The sequence below is a fragment of the Poecilia reticulata genome, chromosome 12, assembly GCF_904066995.2.
Source record: "Poecilia reticulata chromosome 12, P_reticulata-male-v2, whole genome shotgun sequence".
Taxonomy (NCBI): Eukaryota; Metazoa; Chordata; class Actinopteri; order Cyprinodontiformes; family Poeciliidae; genus Poecilia; species Poecilia reticulata.
Genome location: NC_088841.1, coordinates 28,105,699 through 28,120,256, shown reverse-complemented (window position 1 = coordinate 28,120,256; position 14,558 = coordinate 28,105,699). Strand labels below are relative to the sequence as shown.

At 40.8% G+C, this 14,558-nt stretch overlaps 3 protein-coding genes across 3 annotated transcripts in view; 1 reads left to right on the top strand and 2 right to left on the bottom strand.

Moving 5' to 3' along the window:
* Positions 1-6,346, bottom strand: part of LOC145554427 (uncharacterized) — a 61,589-nt gene extending 55,243 nt beyond the window's left edge. Inside the window, exons 1-2 of the mRNA XM_081614105.1 lie at positions 6,197-6,346; positions 5,924-6,043 (exon numbers count right to left, since the gene is read on the bottom strand). Coding sequence (XP_081470231.1) covers positions 5,924-6,043; positions 6,197-6,285 — 209 coding nt within the window. The 5' untranslated portion in view covers positions 6,286-6,346. The remainder of the gene's footprint in view (positions 1-5,923; positions 6,044-6,196) is intronic.
* On the bottom strand, positions 109-3,041 carry LOC145554307 (NLR family CARD domain-containing protein 3-like). The gene is made up of 3 exons (XM_081613862.1): positions 2,437-3,041; positions 2,042-2,276; positions 109-1,904 (listed from the first exon to the last, which is right to left on the bottom strand). Exons 1-3 carry the CDS (start codon positions 2,437-2,439, stop codon positions 109-111), a joined length of 2,034 nt encoding a protein of 677 aa, XP_081469988.1. The 5' UTR covers positions 2,440-3,041.
* Positions 6,347-12,683: 6,337 nt separating the features above from the next.
* LOC145554342 (nuclear factor 7, brain-like) lies at positions 12,684-14,081 on the top strand. Its single transcript, XM_081613912.1, has one exon. It carries the CDS (start codon positions 12,684-12,686, stop codon positions 14,079-14,081), a length of 1,398 nt encoding a protein of 465 aa, XP_081470038.1.
* Positions 14,082-14,558: the final 477 nt, after the last annotated feature.

Below are 14,558 nucleotides of genomic sequence, written 5' to 3'. Positions count from 1 at the left end.
TGGCCAGTCGCCGAAGGACGTCTGTAACTTTTCTACTCGCAAAACAACTTTAGTGGTTTCTTTTATTTTTCTCAATCAAAAAAATAACTGCAGTAACAATGTGTGTCCTTACAGATCTTTGTTGGAGGCTTTAACCACTGGCAGCAGCCTCAGAAGAACCTCCTCTGAAGCAGAGTATTTCTTCAGGTCAAATACATCCAGATTGTTTCCTGATGATACCAAGATGAAACCCAGAGCTGACCACTGAGCAGGAGACAGTTTATCTGTGGAGAGACTTCCTGAACTCAGAGACTGTTGGATCTCCTCCACTAGAGAACGATCATTTAGTTCATTCAGACAGTGGAACAGATTGATGCTTTTCTCTGCAGACACATTCTCACTGATCTTCTCCTTGATGTACTGAACTGTTTCCTGAGTGGTTTGTGAGCGACTTCCTGTCTGTGTCAGCAGACCTTGTAGGAGTATCTGATTGGTCTGCAGTGAAAGTCCCAGGAGCAAACGGAGGAACAAGTCCAGGTGTCCATTTGGACTCTGTAAGGCCTGGTCAACAGCTCTCTGATGGAGAGACTTTAGTTTAGGTTTATTAAATAATGAAGACTTTTTAGATGTTTGTGCTTCTTCCATCAGGTTGACCCCATATTTGATGAAGGTCCGATGAACATGAAGAGCAGCCATAAACTCCTGAACACTCAGATGGATGAAGCAGAACACCTTGTCCTGGTACAGCCCTCTCTCCTCTCTAAAGATCTGTGTGAACACTCCTGAGTACACTGAGGCTGCTCTGATATCGATGCCACACTCTGTCAGGTCTGATTCATAGAAGATCAGGTTTCCTTTCTGCAGCTGATCAAAAGCCAGTTTTCCCAGAGACTCAATCATCTTCCTGCTCTCTGGACTCCAGTGTGGATCTGTTTCAGCTCCTCCATCATACTTGACCTTCTTCACTTTGGTCTGAACCACCAGGAAGTGGATGTACATCTCAGTCAGGGTTCTGGGCAGCTCTCCTCCCTCTCTGGTCTCCAACACATCCTCCAGAACTGTAGCAGTGATCCAGCAGAAGACTGGGATGTGGCACATGATGTGGAGGCTTCGTGACGTCTTCATGTGGGAGATGATCCTGCTGGCCTGCTGCTCATCTCTGAATCTCTTCCTGAAGTACTCCTCCTTCTGGGGGTCATTGAACCCTCTGACCTCTGTTACCATGTCAACACACTGAGGAGGGATCTGATTGGCTGCTGCAGGTCGTGTGGTTATCCAGAGGAAAGCAGAGGGAAGCAGTCTCCCTCTGATGAGGTTTGTCAGCAGAACATCCACTGAGCTAGACTCTGTAGCATCAGTCAGGATCTCCTTGTTGTGGAAGTACAGTTGAAGTCGGCTCTCATCCAGGCCATCAAAGATAAACAGAACCTGGAAGTGTTCAAAGCTGCTGATTTCTTTGGTTTCAGTAAAGAAGTGATGAACAAGTTCCACCAAGCTGAACTTTTTCTCTTTCAACATATTCAGCTCTCTGAAGGTGAATGGAAATATGAAGTGGATGTTCTGGTGGGCTTTGTCTTCAGCCCAGTCCAGAGTGAACTTCTGTGTTAAGACCGTTTTCCCAATGCCAGCCACTCCCTTTGTTATCACTGTTCTGATTGGTTGATCTCTTCCAGGTGGGACATTAAAGATGTCTTCTTGTCTGATTGTTGTTTCTGGTCTCTGTGGTTTCCTGGGTGCTGTTTCAAGCTGTCTGACCTCATGTTCATCATTGACCTCTCCAGTCCCTCCCTCTGTGATGTAGAGCTCTGTGTAGATCTGGTTCAGAAGAGTTTGACATCCTGCTTTAGCAATCCCCTCAAACACAGACTGGAACTTCTTCTTCAGACCAGATTTAAGTTGATGTTGACAGACTGCAGCATAATGTTCTAGAAAAGACAAAATGTAAAATTAGGAACAAAACAAAATCATCTCCTGAAGAAAATTTAAATTAATGTGATTCCATCACTTCAGATATCAGTAAATGTTTGATTTATCCACCAGGTCAAATCTTTTTTAGAAATACTCTTACTCAGCAGATGGTCAACCAGCTCCTCCTGCTTCATCCTCCTCAGGAGGTTTAGTGTTATCTTCATCACTGCCTCTGTACTGCTCCTCCTGATGAAGAGCACATCCTCACCTGCCAACACCTCATCATCCTCTCTCTGAGTCTCTAAGCATTCTGGGTAATCTGGACTCAGAATCTTCTGGATCTTGTTCAGCTCGTTCTTCACAGAAGTGACAATGTTTTCCTCCAGCAGCTGGAACAGAATAATAGATGAAGGAAACATCAGACTGAAATCATGGAGCCAAACACCAGATGGATGTTGGACAGACTGACAGTCCTCTGGTCTACAAAGTGCAGCATGGAGACGACTGTGAACAGAACCATGGAAAAGTAGTTGTTGTTCATGTACAGACCATAAATATGGAGTCCAGCTGTGTTTGATGCTGCTGGGCAGACGGACCACTGGGAACCTCTGAGCTCTGCTGGTCCACTCTGTGGAGGAACCAGGAACAATCAGGAAGTCAGGAAATATTCATCCAGCAGTATTCACAGAGGAAATCACCAAGAGTTTCACATTAAAAGTCCTTAAAGCAGAAAAACAGAGCATCACATGAACACAATACAAAGAAGTTAGAAAGAGGAAGATGAACTACAAGGATGAAGACCAGTAACACCAGAATCACCAGTAGACATTTTAAAAAGTTGGTGCTGAACTTGGACTTCAAACTGTCCACACTGTCAGCAGATCTGATGCTGGTGGAGACAGAGTCCCAGAGCTTGGGGACAGTGGAAGTGAAGGCTCTGTCCACACAGGTCTTCAGGACAGTGTGGGACATCCATCAGGTTCTGATGACTGGATCTGAGGTGATGTGGACATGGAGGAGCTCTGAGATATGTGGGTGTGTCCATGTGGGATCCTCTCCTGGATGTTGTAGAGGATTTAAAATGGATCCTGTAGATCCTGGAAGCCAGTGAGCTCACATTATATCTGTCCACACAGAGACAATCAGAAGGTAAAGGTCCATGAAGGGATATCTGGATGTGAGCAGTGATCCAGATGATCCAAGTAGCTGAAAAGATTTAATGTTCCTGCTGATCCACTAATCAGCAGAACCTCTGATGGTCCACATCAGATCAGTCTGGTTGAGTTCCAGCAGATCTCACCAACCACATCATGAAGCTTTCAACAGTTAGAGCAGTAAGAAACAGCTCACCTCTCTGATGATGGAGCTCCAGGAGATTTAAAGTCACTGAGTTCACCCTTTGACCTGTTGCTTTTAAAGGACACACAACTGTGTTCTGATTCTTCTTGTGTGAAACTCACAAACTCTTGTGTTAAACTCATTAAAATCTTGTTGTGGAGTTTTGCTTTAATTAGTGGGACTGATTGTAAAATAAAGAGCTGAGACACAGCAGAACCAGACAGATCATCAACTAGATGTTCTAAATTTCATCCTCAGCTTAAAAACTGTCTGTGATTCTTTAAATATCACCCAGTTAATTAATAACCCACCAGACTTAATAACAAATGTCCTCTAAAATCATCACTCCTTGATTTAATTATGACAAACGCGCCACATAAATATACAGGGATAGGAGTTTTTGCAAACAACCTTAGTGACATTGTGCTGTAGGTACAGTTAGAAATCTCAAGTTACCAAAACCTAAGCCACATATCTTGACCAAAAGAGATTTAAAACACCTAAATGATCAAGCTTTTGTTCATGACTTGTTACATTTTAACTGGAATAGGGTCTCTCTTTTTGATAACGTTGACCTTGCCTGGCTGTATTTCCATGAATAGTTTTTAAGACTAATAAATAAACATGCTCCTGTACGTAAAATTAGGGTGAATGGATGAAATAATCCATGGTTTTCTTCAGCTATTGGGGCTTTGCTTAAACAAAGAGATGCAGCTTTGGAAAGAAAAACAATACTATGGAGATCTGGCTTATTAATTAAAAAAGAAAAGTCAGACTATTTCCTGGCAGAGATGCCAAAAAATTTAGATGATCCAATGAGATGATCAGTTTCTGAATAATGATTGTTACTTCACCACTTTTAATTTTCCATCAGCTGAGGTTCTCAGAGAATTGAAAAACATATACACCAAAAAATCAGCAGGGCCAGATAACATGGATCCTTTTTTTCTAAAATTAGCTGCGGAGTTTATAGCAGAGCCATTGTCTCATATTTTTAATCTAAGTTTAATCTATAAGAAAATCCTGAGTGTCTGGAAATCAGCATTTGTTTTGCCTCAAGAGTGAGAATCGTCACAGGTAAACAATTACAGACCAATTTCTAAACTACTTATTATAGCAATTATTCTTCAAAGATTAGTTGCAGATCAATTGAAGATTTTTTTAGATTCTAATTGTGTTTTACAAAATGTACAGTCTGGTTTTAGGAAAAAACATAGTGCTGTTACTGGCACTTTAAAGGTTATTAATGATCTTATTCAGGCTCTTGATAACAAAAAGCTTTGTGTTGCTCTGTTTATTGATTTATCAAAGGCATTTGACACAGTAAATCACATTTTTAATTGATATTCTACACAGCATTGTTCTCTCACATCAAGCTACCATGTGGGCAGCTGATTACCTGTTGATCAGAACCTAGAGAGTCCAATTGGCCGGCTTCACTTCCTCTATTTGTATGATTTTAAATGGTGTCCCACAGGGCTCAGTTCTTGGCCCACTTTTATTCTCTATTTATATAAATAACTTGTGTGAAAATCTGTCAAATGCTTTTTATGATTTTTATGCAGATGATTTAGTAATTTACTGCAACTCTTCATCACTTTTTCAGACCATACAGGTTTTGCTTTTAATGTAGTTCAAACTCGTTTACAAACTCTGAAGTTGGTTCTGAATGTGGATCAGACAAAAGCAATGTTTTTTTCACACTCTAGAAAACTATCAGAAATCCCCCTATTGCTCACAACTGATGTAGGAACACAAAGCAATAAAATATTAAAATCATGAAAAACATTGGCCGCACATTTTCATACCATTGAAAAAGTGCGTATATTTATGCAAACTTTGACGCAGTTAATTTTTATACAGTACACGCCAACTTTTGCGTAAAATATGGGACTGCACATTTTTTGTGCGCACGCATCTTTATGCATGAGGCCCCTGATGATCCTGATTTATAAATCTCTACTCGGCTCCAGCATACTGAAACTCTCTTTTACGTAGATCTGTTAATTCTCATTCTTTATGTTCTAACAACATTTTTCTTTTGCATGTTCCACGTTTCCGAACTGAAAAAGGGAAGAAAGCTTTCAGTGTGATGCTCCTTCAGCCTGGAATCAGCTCCAGTCTGAACTCAAGATGTCAGAACTGGTTTCTCTGGATTTATTTCAAGTGATTCTTAAAAATAGACAACGAGATGCTACTGAACAGTGTCACTGTTTTTAAATTGTTTTCTACTGTTTTACATTTGTGCATATGTATTAATTAGTTTTATTTTGTAACCAGGTTGCTGTGTGTTGCAGACTTCTGCCCAGGTCCCTCTTGAAAATGAGATCTGGATCTCAACAGGGTTCACCTGGTTAAATAAAGGAAAAATAAAAATAAAAGAAATGATCAGAACCGGTCCAATCATCCAAAATGGTCCTGATCATTGATCCTCTTGAATAATGTCCAGCCTTGTTTAAAGAGCAGATCTGATTCTGAGACAAACATGTTGGTTTAAATGACTGACAGAAGTTTGGTGATGTTAGTGTTGATCTCTGACATGGAGAAGAACCAGGAGTCGTTTCCACTCTGACCATCCAAGGAGGATCTGATGGAGCTTCTGTAAAGCCCTTGAAATGCCTTGATATTGAAATGTGCTGTTCAAATAAAATGTTATTTGATATGAACAGATCAGTTACAGCAGTTAGAAACAGCTCACCTCTCTGATGGTGGAGATCCAGGAGATTTAAAGTCAATGAATCCATCCTTTGACCTGTCGCTCTTAAAGGACACACAGCTGGGTTCTGGTTCTGGTTCTGGTCTGAGTCTCTGATGGATCCTGACAGAAACATGATGATTAAAACTGAATCTGTTCAGTCTGGATGAAGCAGCAAAGAGGAGCAGCAGCAGCTTCATCACCACGTCTGTTTGGGCCTGATATAGTGAACGCTGTGTGAAAAGGGCTGTGGACAGTTAGAGATGGTGACCTCACCTCTGACCTTTGCTCTGGCTCTCATCTTCCCCACACAGAGTGGTTTTAGAGGGAGGGACTCCCTCCTCTCTGTCCTCACACTGATCCATGCTGCTGAATTTACATCAGCTCACACACACTTTCTAGCTTCACCTGCAGAGGAAACACACATCATTCATCTGCACATCAACTCTGATCATCCTTTACATCATTAGTGCTGGAAAAAGATCAGCTGCTCCTCCTCTGATTGGCTCTTCTTCTCTGCTTCATATCAGTGTCAGGTGAATGCAGTCAGACAGCAGAGAGGCAGAGGAAGCTGCCATCAGCTGCTGCACTTCTACTATCAGTCCACTAGATGGAGACATGGAGCAACATTTACATTCACTGGTTCAACCTGCACTTCTACTATCAATCCACTAGATGGAGACATGGAGCAACTTTCACATTCACCTAATTGACTTATCAAGAACTTTATTTCACATTTATTAAACGTATTAAAGTGAGTTATCTGCTCCATAAAAGATTACCTATTTATTAATCTCACCTAAAAAAGCTTTAACCATATTTAATTTAGAAAAGAAGAACTAAAAAGAAGATGGAGACCAAATATTAATTTTAGAAAAAGAAAAAAAAATTAAGCTGTGTTTTGTTTTTTCACATAAGAAAACAACTATCTGTTCATAATGTTATTTAATTCCAGTTCATCATTAATTTAATAATCATGTAGATAATCTGTCATTAACAGATTAAACTTTGAGCTGAAATCAGAAGTGAATATTTTCTCACATCAGGAAGCAGAAACAAACAGGAAAGTTTCTGAAGACGAAATTCAAATAGGAAATAAATGAAACTTACAGTTTGGTCAAATGATCCAAAGAGTTGAAGAAGAACATCTGAGTAACAGACTGAGACCCAACAGAACCAGACTGGTGCCACACCTGAACAGGTGAGTTTAAACTGAAAGTGTTATGAGAGAAATGAGCCCAGAGGACAGAGCTCCTGGTGTCCTTTTGCAACTGGTCAGACTGGTCAGAATGACTTAGACTTCCACTGTTGTCTCAACACATGAACCCTTATTTTAACTCCCAGTTTGTACACAAATAATGTTCCTGTAATTCTGGTGATACAGGTTCTGTTCAGCTGTTCTGGAACCAAAATCTGTTTTAACTGTGAACCAACTGGACTCTTCATCTGATTTTTATTCCTCTGGTGGTGAAAAAATAACCTGCATGATGAATGATTATTAAACCCTGATGAAGCATTTTTCCATGATCCTAAGATGTCAGTGATGTCCAAAAATGATCAGAACCAGAATCAGTTCTTAGGTTTCATTCATTAGGACATGAATGAAAAAATTATTTGTTCCTCAGCAGCTTTTAAAATGAGCTCAATAGATCAGCAATACAGACTAAATTGAATCAAACAATCAATCAATCAAATTTTATTGGTATAGCACATTTCATTTGTTTGTTCACGTCTGTTTGGGCCTGATATAGTGAACGCTGTGTGAAAAGGGCTGTGGACAGTTAGAGATGGTGACCTCACCTCTGACCTTTGCTCTGGCTCTCATCTTCCCCACACAGAGTGGTTTTAGAGGGAGGGACTCCCTCCTCTCTGTCCTCACACTGATCCATGCTGCTGAATTCACATCAGCTCACACACACTTTCTAGCTTCACCTGCAGAGGAAACACACATCATTCATCTGCACATCAACTCTGATCATCCTTTACATCATTAGTGCTGGAAAAAGATCAGCTGCTCCTCCTCTGATTGGCTCTTCTTCTCTGCTTCATATCAGTGTCAGGTGAATGCAGTCAGACAGCAGAGAGGCAGAGGAAGCTGCCATCAGCTGCTGCACTTCTACTATCAGTCCACTAGATGGAGACATGGAGCAACATTTACATTCACTGGTTCAACTCTGACTGAACATCAAGAACTGAACATTTGGATTGGATATTTTAGTTTTTCTTGTAAAGCTGAATAAAAACCTTTACAGAGTTTTGATGGAACCACAGGTTCTAGGATGAGTCCTAGTTAAAGTCCTTATTGGAGGATAAGGCAGGTATTTACTAGAGTTTTAAATTCAGGGAACCAAACCTTTAGAGAATCTAAAGACTTGATGAGAAATAAAAACCTGTTGGAGGATGAAGAGGCAGAGCGACCACAAAGCTGGTTGGTTGGATTCTGTGGAGACGTTTGCAGTCTAAAGAGGAAATCCCACCTATTCAGCAGAAACGGGTCTGAGTGGTTCCTGGGTCTTTTCTCCTCCTCAGGGTGAATCGATTCACTATATAATAATGAAACATGGAGAAGAAAGTTTGCATGATGTGAATGAAAGGATGAAAAGTGTCATTTCTCCTGTTCGTTGAAGCTGATCGTTTAGAAAGGAAGAGAAAGATAATTAGAAGCAGAGGAAGTGAACTGAGGCAAAGAAATGAGAAACGAAGAGTCGAGTTGATCCTGAGAAACGAGGAAAGTTTGGAAAGTTGAATGAAAGAGAAAAAGAAGAGAAAGACGGAAAAATGATGAACAGATGGAAATGCTTCTAATTCTGGACATAAATCTTTAGTCGATAAATTACAGGCCTTAATATGTTTTAGTGAGTTTGAATAAGCAAATGGTTTTATTTTGAAAAGGAGGATAATAAGTGACTAAAACAATCATGCAGAAGGAAAAATAAGATGTTTATTTTTATATAAACAATAAAAACAACAAAACAAACCCTAATCGATTTCTATCTGCTTCTTCTTCTCTCCTCTGTCTGAGCCTCACTGTGGTGCATCTGACCTCTGACCTCAACTCCTCAGCCCTGTCCTCCATGGACCAGATGACGTCCCTCTCTCACCACCAGCTGATCAAAGTGATCCAGTGGATCAACAAGATGAGGAAGATGAAGGAAACCTTCATCACCTCCAGGCTCTGAAGTTTCTGTTGATCCTGATTTATTTGACACCAGAGAACCGATGAGACGTCTCCATTCAGGGGACGACTGTCTGTCTCCTGTTGGACATTTGGACTGAAACTGTGTGTGACTGAGCTTTAACCACCTCCACTGGTCTGCTGTCCAGGATCAGAGGAGAGGAAGAAAAGATCAACCTGCTTCAGAGCTGAGAGGAGAAGACACCAGTCTGAACTGGTGATGCTGGTTTCATCTGTGGACAACATGGACATATTGTTGCCATGTGAAGCTGGACAACATGGACATATTGTTGCCATGTGAAGCTGGACAACATGGACATATTGTTGCCATGTGAAGCTGGACAACATGGACATATTGTTGCCATGTGAAGCTGGACAACATGGACATATTGTTGCCATGTGAAGCTGACAGCTGTAAATGAGCATCTGCTGACATTTATTCTCCAAATGTAATATTTCTCTGTGATCTTTAATCCAACATGCTGTCAGTGAGTTTTACTCGGTGCATGAGTGGGGCAGACAAAATGAGCCACAGCTGGATAATCTGGGGACAATTAAAGGCTCCCCAAAATGTCCCATGTTGTCCCCAGATGCCAAAATGTAACCAGTTAGAGTTAACGACGTCTCATTGGAGATGAGACTGAATTGATGTCTCTGACTTGATGACATTAGTCTGGTTTCTCCTCTTCACCAGCCACTGCTTCAGTGAGTTTTGCTGTGTGATGATGGTTGAAGCTGTTGGGCCTTTATTTTGAAAGGGTTCCTGTGTGGCTCAGACAGCGATGCTCTAGCATTGCTCTGTCTTTAATGGCTCAGTTAGGATTTGAACACATTTTACACAATGTTGGCACTTTTGACAAAGGTTGATGTAGTTAGTAAATCAGATGCTACTTGTCCTTTTGTTGCTGTAGATCTAGTAAAACTAGATCTTGTCTCCTTCTCTTCACATATTGTTCATCTTGGCAGTCATCAAATAAACAGGTATTTTTATGTTTTAAATGTTTTTTAACATAGATATGTATTTTAAAAAGACAAATGTAATAATTTCCTGCTATCAGGTTCCAGGTGTTTTCTCAGCAAACGTCAGCATGTGAACATAAAGAGTCTCTATTAAATCTAATCTATTAAATATCATGTTGCTTTTAATTAAATTCAGTTTGCTGAGCAGGTGAAGATAAAGACGAGTTATGTTGTGGTCATTTGGACTAAATCCATAAAGTCTCAAACCAGCCTGGACACAATTTGTCAGATCAGACCAAGACGGAGCCAAAGAGGAAAAACCAGTTTGAGACCGTCTGGATCCCTGGTGAAAAGGCTGGTTCTGGTTCTGGTTCTGTTCTGGGGATGACTGTGGGGCTACTGGAGATGATGGTCCAGAGGAACTTTAGATCAAATCAGGAACATTATGGATCACCCTGACCATCCTCTTCATCAGACGGCCTTAGAGAAACAGTGTCTTCAGTCAGAGGCTCCTTGAAATGTGCTGCGACACAGACCACTACGGGAGACTTTTCCTGCCCACAACCATCACCACCTACAATAAGTCTTTGAAGAGCCTTGAATAATATGCGTTACATTTAATTTCCCCTTGGGATCAATATGTTTGAATCTGAATCAAGTGTTAAAGTCGTCCTGATTGTAGTTCCGTATTCTCACTTTTATACTTTTTATCTTTGTGTTTATATTAATGTTCAAACTGAAGTTGCTGCTCTGACAGCTACATTTCTTTACCATGGTACGATGAGCTATACTTTCATTAAACTATCAGTTTTTATGACACTTTTATGTCCCTGTTTATTTAAAGGGTCCAAAGTAAAGAGTGATCCCTTCGACCCAAATCATGGAGTCCAGGACTTGAATCTTTTTAAAAATCTTTGTTCACCAATTAAAAATCCCACATAAGATCCTTGCAATGTAATTTCTTCCCACTGAACACGTAGTGTTTCCTGTCTGTGTCCTCAGTTTCCCAGCATGCCCTGGCTGGAGTGGTGGAGGTTAATGAGGGGGCGGAGTCTGTCCTCCTGAGCTGCCGATACTCTGATCATTTGCCTGAAGACCCCGTACTGATGTGGAACCGCAGCGATCTCACTCCTAAATCTGTCCACCTGAGGAGAGAAGACAACGATGAGCTCAAAGGCCAGAACCAGAACTTTACAGGCCGAAGGGTTCGGTGAATGCGTATATGCAACTGGGGGGTTCTGTACCTCAAAAAAGGTTAAGAACCACTACCTTGGAGTTATGGCACATTTAGAGTCTCTGCATCCTGTGCTGGTTAACTGATGGGAGAATAGTGGAGGAGGCGGGCAGCTGAAGAACAAATTATCAGAGATGGGGATGAGTTTAACTACTGCAATTAAAAGCTGGAGAGAAGCCTGGCTATAATTTTGCTTCAGTAGCAAATACATGGAAAACAGTTGATCTCCAGCTTTTTTTATTATTGCTTGGGTTCATTAAATGAAGCTAATAAATTAAAATTATATCATCATTCTATTTTAACCCAATTATTATCTCCAATAAAGAGCACAACAGGAAATACAGTCAATATTCTATTAATAAAACTTTTAATTTAATATTTTGTGGGAAGAAAATGCTTGGAATATTTAGGAAACCTTGTTTTTTTTTCACTGCACCTGCTTAGAGAAAATAACCTAATGTCAGTTTATTAAAGCAGCTTTTGGGCCAGATATGATTAATGCTACAGAGAAAACGATGGGGAAAAAATCAGGTGTATCAGCAACAAAGTGACAGACTGAGGGAAGCATGCAGACTCACATAAAAAGGTGAAAGATCATAAAAAATTAAACTGTACAATTAGGGCAAATTTATTGCAAAATAAAACTACTGTACAGATAGTGAAAATAGAATACCCAGGTTAAAATAGGTGTGAAAGAGAGCAGAATAGTTTGAGAAATTTACAAAATTTGAACATATATTTCAGACAATTTCAAATAAATTAATAAAAATGTGGAAAAGAAAAACCGAGTTGTAGAGCCGATCCTTCTTCTTGGAAGAAGCAGCACACTCTTGTGTGCACTTTGGATATGTCTCTCGCTTTCTTTTGTCCCAACAACAAACGAGGTGTTTCTACAACAAGATGCAGCTGATTACCTCACAAAAGCTGAAATAAAATCTGAACTATGACTCCAAATATCTATTAGGAACTGAAACAGAGGCTTCATGTAGGCGGAGCAGAAAGAGGAAGTTCAAACCGTCTCTTCTAACCAAACAGAGATTTAAAGAGGAACAGCAAAAGCAAATGAGGTGGATTAGCAGTGCTTGGTGTCATCCAGGACATGATACTGGAAAACATTGACTGATATTTATAGCCAGAAGGCTGTAAATCCAACAGCAAATAGATCAGAGAGAAAAAACTAATCGAGAAATCACTCAGGGTCAACTTGATCACCGACTGACACTGAACAAGGAGAACAGACAGCTGAGGAACCCGACGCTGGAACACAGACTGCTGCTGGAGGAAAAACAAGGGAATCATACTCAAAGTAAGAGAATAAAGTTTCTGCAGGAGAGAAACTGACTTCCTGTTTTAACTTTAAGTCTGCTGGGTTTTCAGCTTCACTTTAAGACAAAATGGCTTCCAGCTTAGAGGAGGATCTCTGCTGTCTGGTCTGTCAGGACATCTTTACGGATCCGGTTCTTCTGTCATGTAGCCACAGCTTCTGTAAGGAATGTCTGCAGAAATGTTGGAGAGCAAGACCTGGTCGCTCATGTCCTGTTTGTAGGAAAAGATCAGCATCAGTTGCTCCTCCCTGTAATCTGGCTCTGAAGAATCTGTGTGAGTCTTTGTTACAGCAGAGAAACCAAAAAGCTTCAGAGGGTCTCTGCTCTCTGCACTCTGAGAAACTCAAACTCTTCTGTCTGGACCATCAGCAGCCAGTTTGTCTCGTCTGCAGAGATTCAGAAAAACACACCGACCACAGATTCAGACCCATCGATGAAGCTGCTCGGCCCCACAGGAAGAAGCTTCAGGAAACTCTGGAGCCTTTAAAGGAGAAGCTGGAGCTCAGGAAGAAAGTTCAGGAGGAGTTTGATCAGACAGCAGAACACCTGAAGGTCCAGGCCCGACACACAGAGAGGCAGATTAGGGAGCAGTTTAAGCAGCTTCATCAGTTTCTAGCAGAGGAAGAGGAGGCCAGGCTGGCTGCACTGAGGGAGGAAGAGGAGCAGAAGAGAGGGATGATGAAGGAGAAGATGGAGGCTCTGAGCAGAGAGATAGCAGCTCTTTCAGACACAGTCAGAGCCACAGAGGAGGAGCTGAGAGCTGCAGACGTCTCATTCCTGCACAACTACAAGGCTGCAGTGGAAAGAGTCCAGCGCTGCCCCCTGCTGGAGGATCCACAGCTGCCCTCAGGAGCTCTGATAGACCAGGCCAAACATCTGGGCAACCTGGCCTTCAACATCTGGAGCCACATGGAGACCATGGTGACCTACACTCCTCTGGTTCTGGACCCAAACACGGCTGGTCCAGAACTCCATCTGTCTGAAGATCTGACCAGTTTGACTTTAGGAGAAGAACAGCAGCTTCCTGATAATCCAGAGAGATTTGATTATTACTGGTCTGTTCTGAGTTCTGAGGGTTTTAACTCAGGGAACCACAGCTGGGATGTTGATGTTGGAGGCAGTTCATTCTGGGATCTTGGTGTGATAGAAGAGTTTGTTCAGAGGAAGGGAAGGATAAAGTATGGATTGTTGAACATAGAGTTCAATGGATGTGAATACTCAGCAGAATCTCCTCCAGCTCCTTCCATTTTTCTCTCAGTCCAGAAGAATCTTCAGAGGATCAGAGTGAATCTGGACTGGGACAGAGGAAAACTGTCCTTCTCTGATCTGGATACTAACACACACATACACACCTTCACACACACCTTCACTAAGAAGATGTTTCCATTCTTCTACACTAATAAAACAGTAAAGATCCAACCAATAAAGATCTCCGTGATCAGACAGCAGCTGGTGATCTCAACATGAAGAACAAATTAATCATTATTGATCAGATGATTGGTAAGTTTATGATTGACTCTGTAGCTTGCTGCATTAGAAATTTTATTTCTATTACTTTGACAATCAAATGTTTTTAATCAAGAAACTGAAGATAATCTCCAGTTTCCTGATTAAAACCATTTGTTTTTGTAAAAACAAGGATTTTTTATCTATAGAAGTTTTCAACATCACCATCTGAACAAACATTGAAAAAATTATGTCATTTTGGTTTAAGCATTATTGTTTGTACAAATGAGCTGCTTCCAATCCAAACCTCAATGTTTTTTTTGTATTTTTCTTTTTCATTATGGAAGAATTTCATGCAAACGAATATATCAGCTACTTCATGGGAACAGATGACCATTCTTCATGAATGTATCCTGTTAATCCAAAACAGCAAAATAAAATAAAACAGAGTTATGTTATCATTAATGACTTTGCTCCATCCATCCATCCATCCATCCA

What these genes read in the sequence shown, in the direction of transcription:
- LOC145554342 (XM_081613912.1), top strand. Translation starts at nt 12,684, where the DNA reads ATGGCTTCCAGCTTAGAGGAGGATCTCTGCTGTCTGGTCTGTCAGGAC.
- LOC145554307 (XM_081613862.1), bottom strand. An exon ending in TGACCATCTGCTGAGTAAGA is followed by an intron (nt 1,905 to 2,041) that starts GTATTTCTAAAA and finishes TGTCTTTTCTAG; the next exon opens with AACATTATGCTGCAGTCTGT.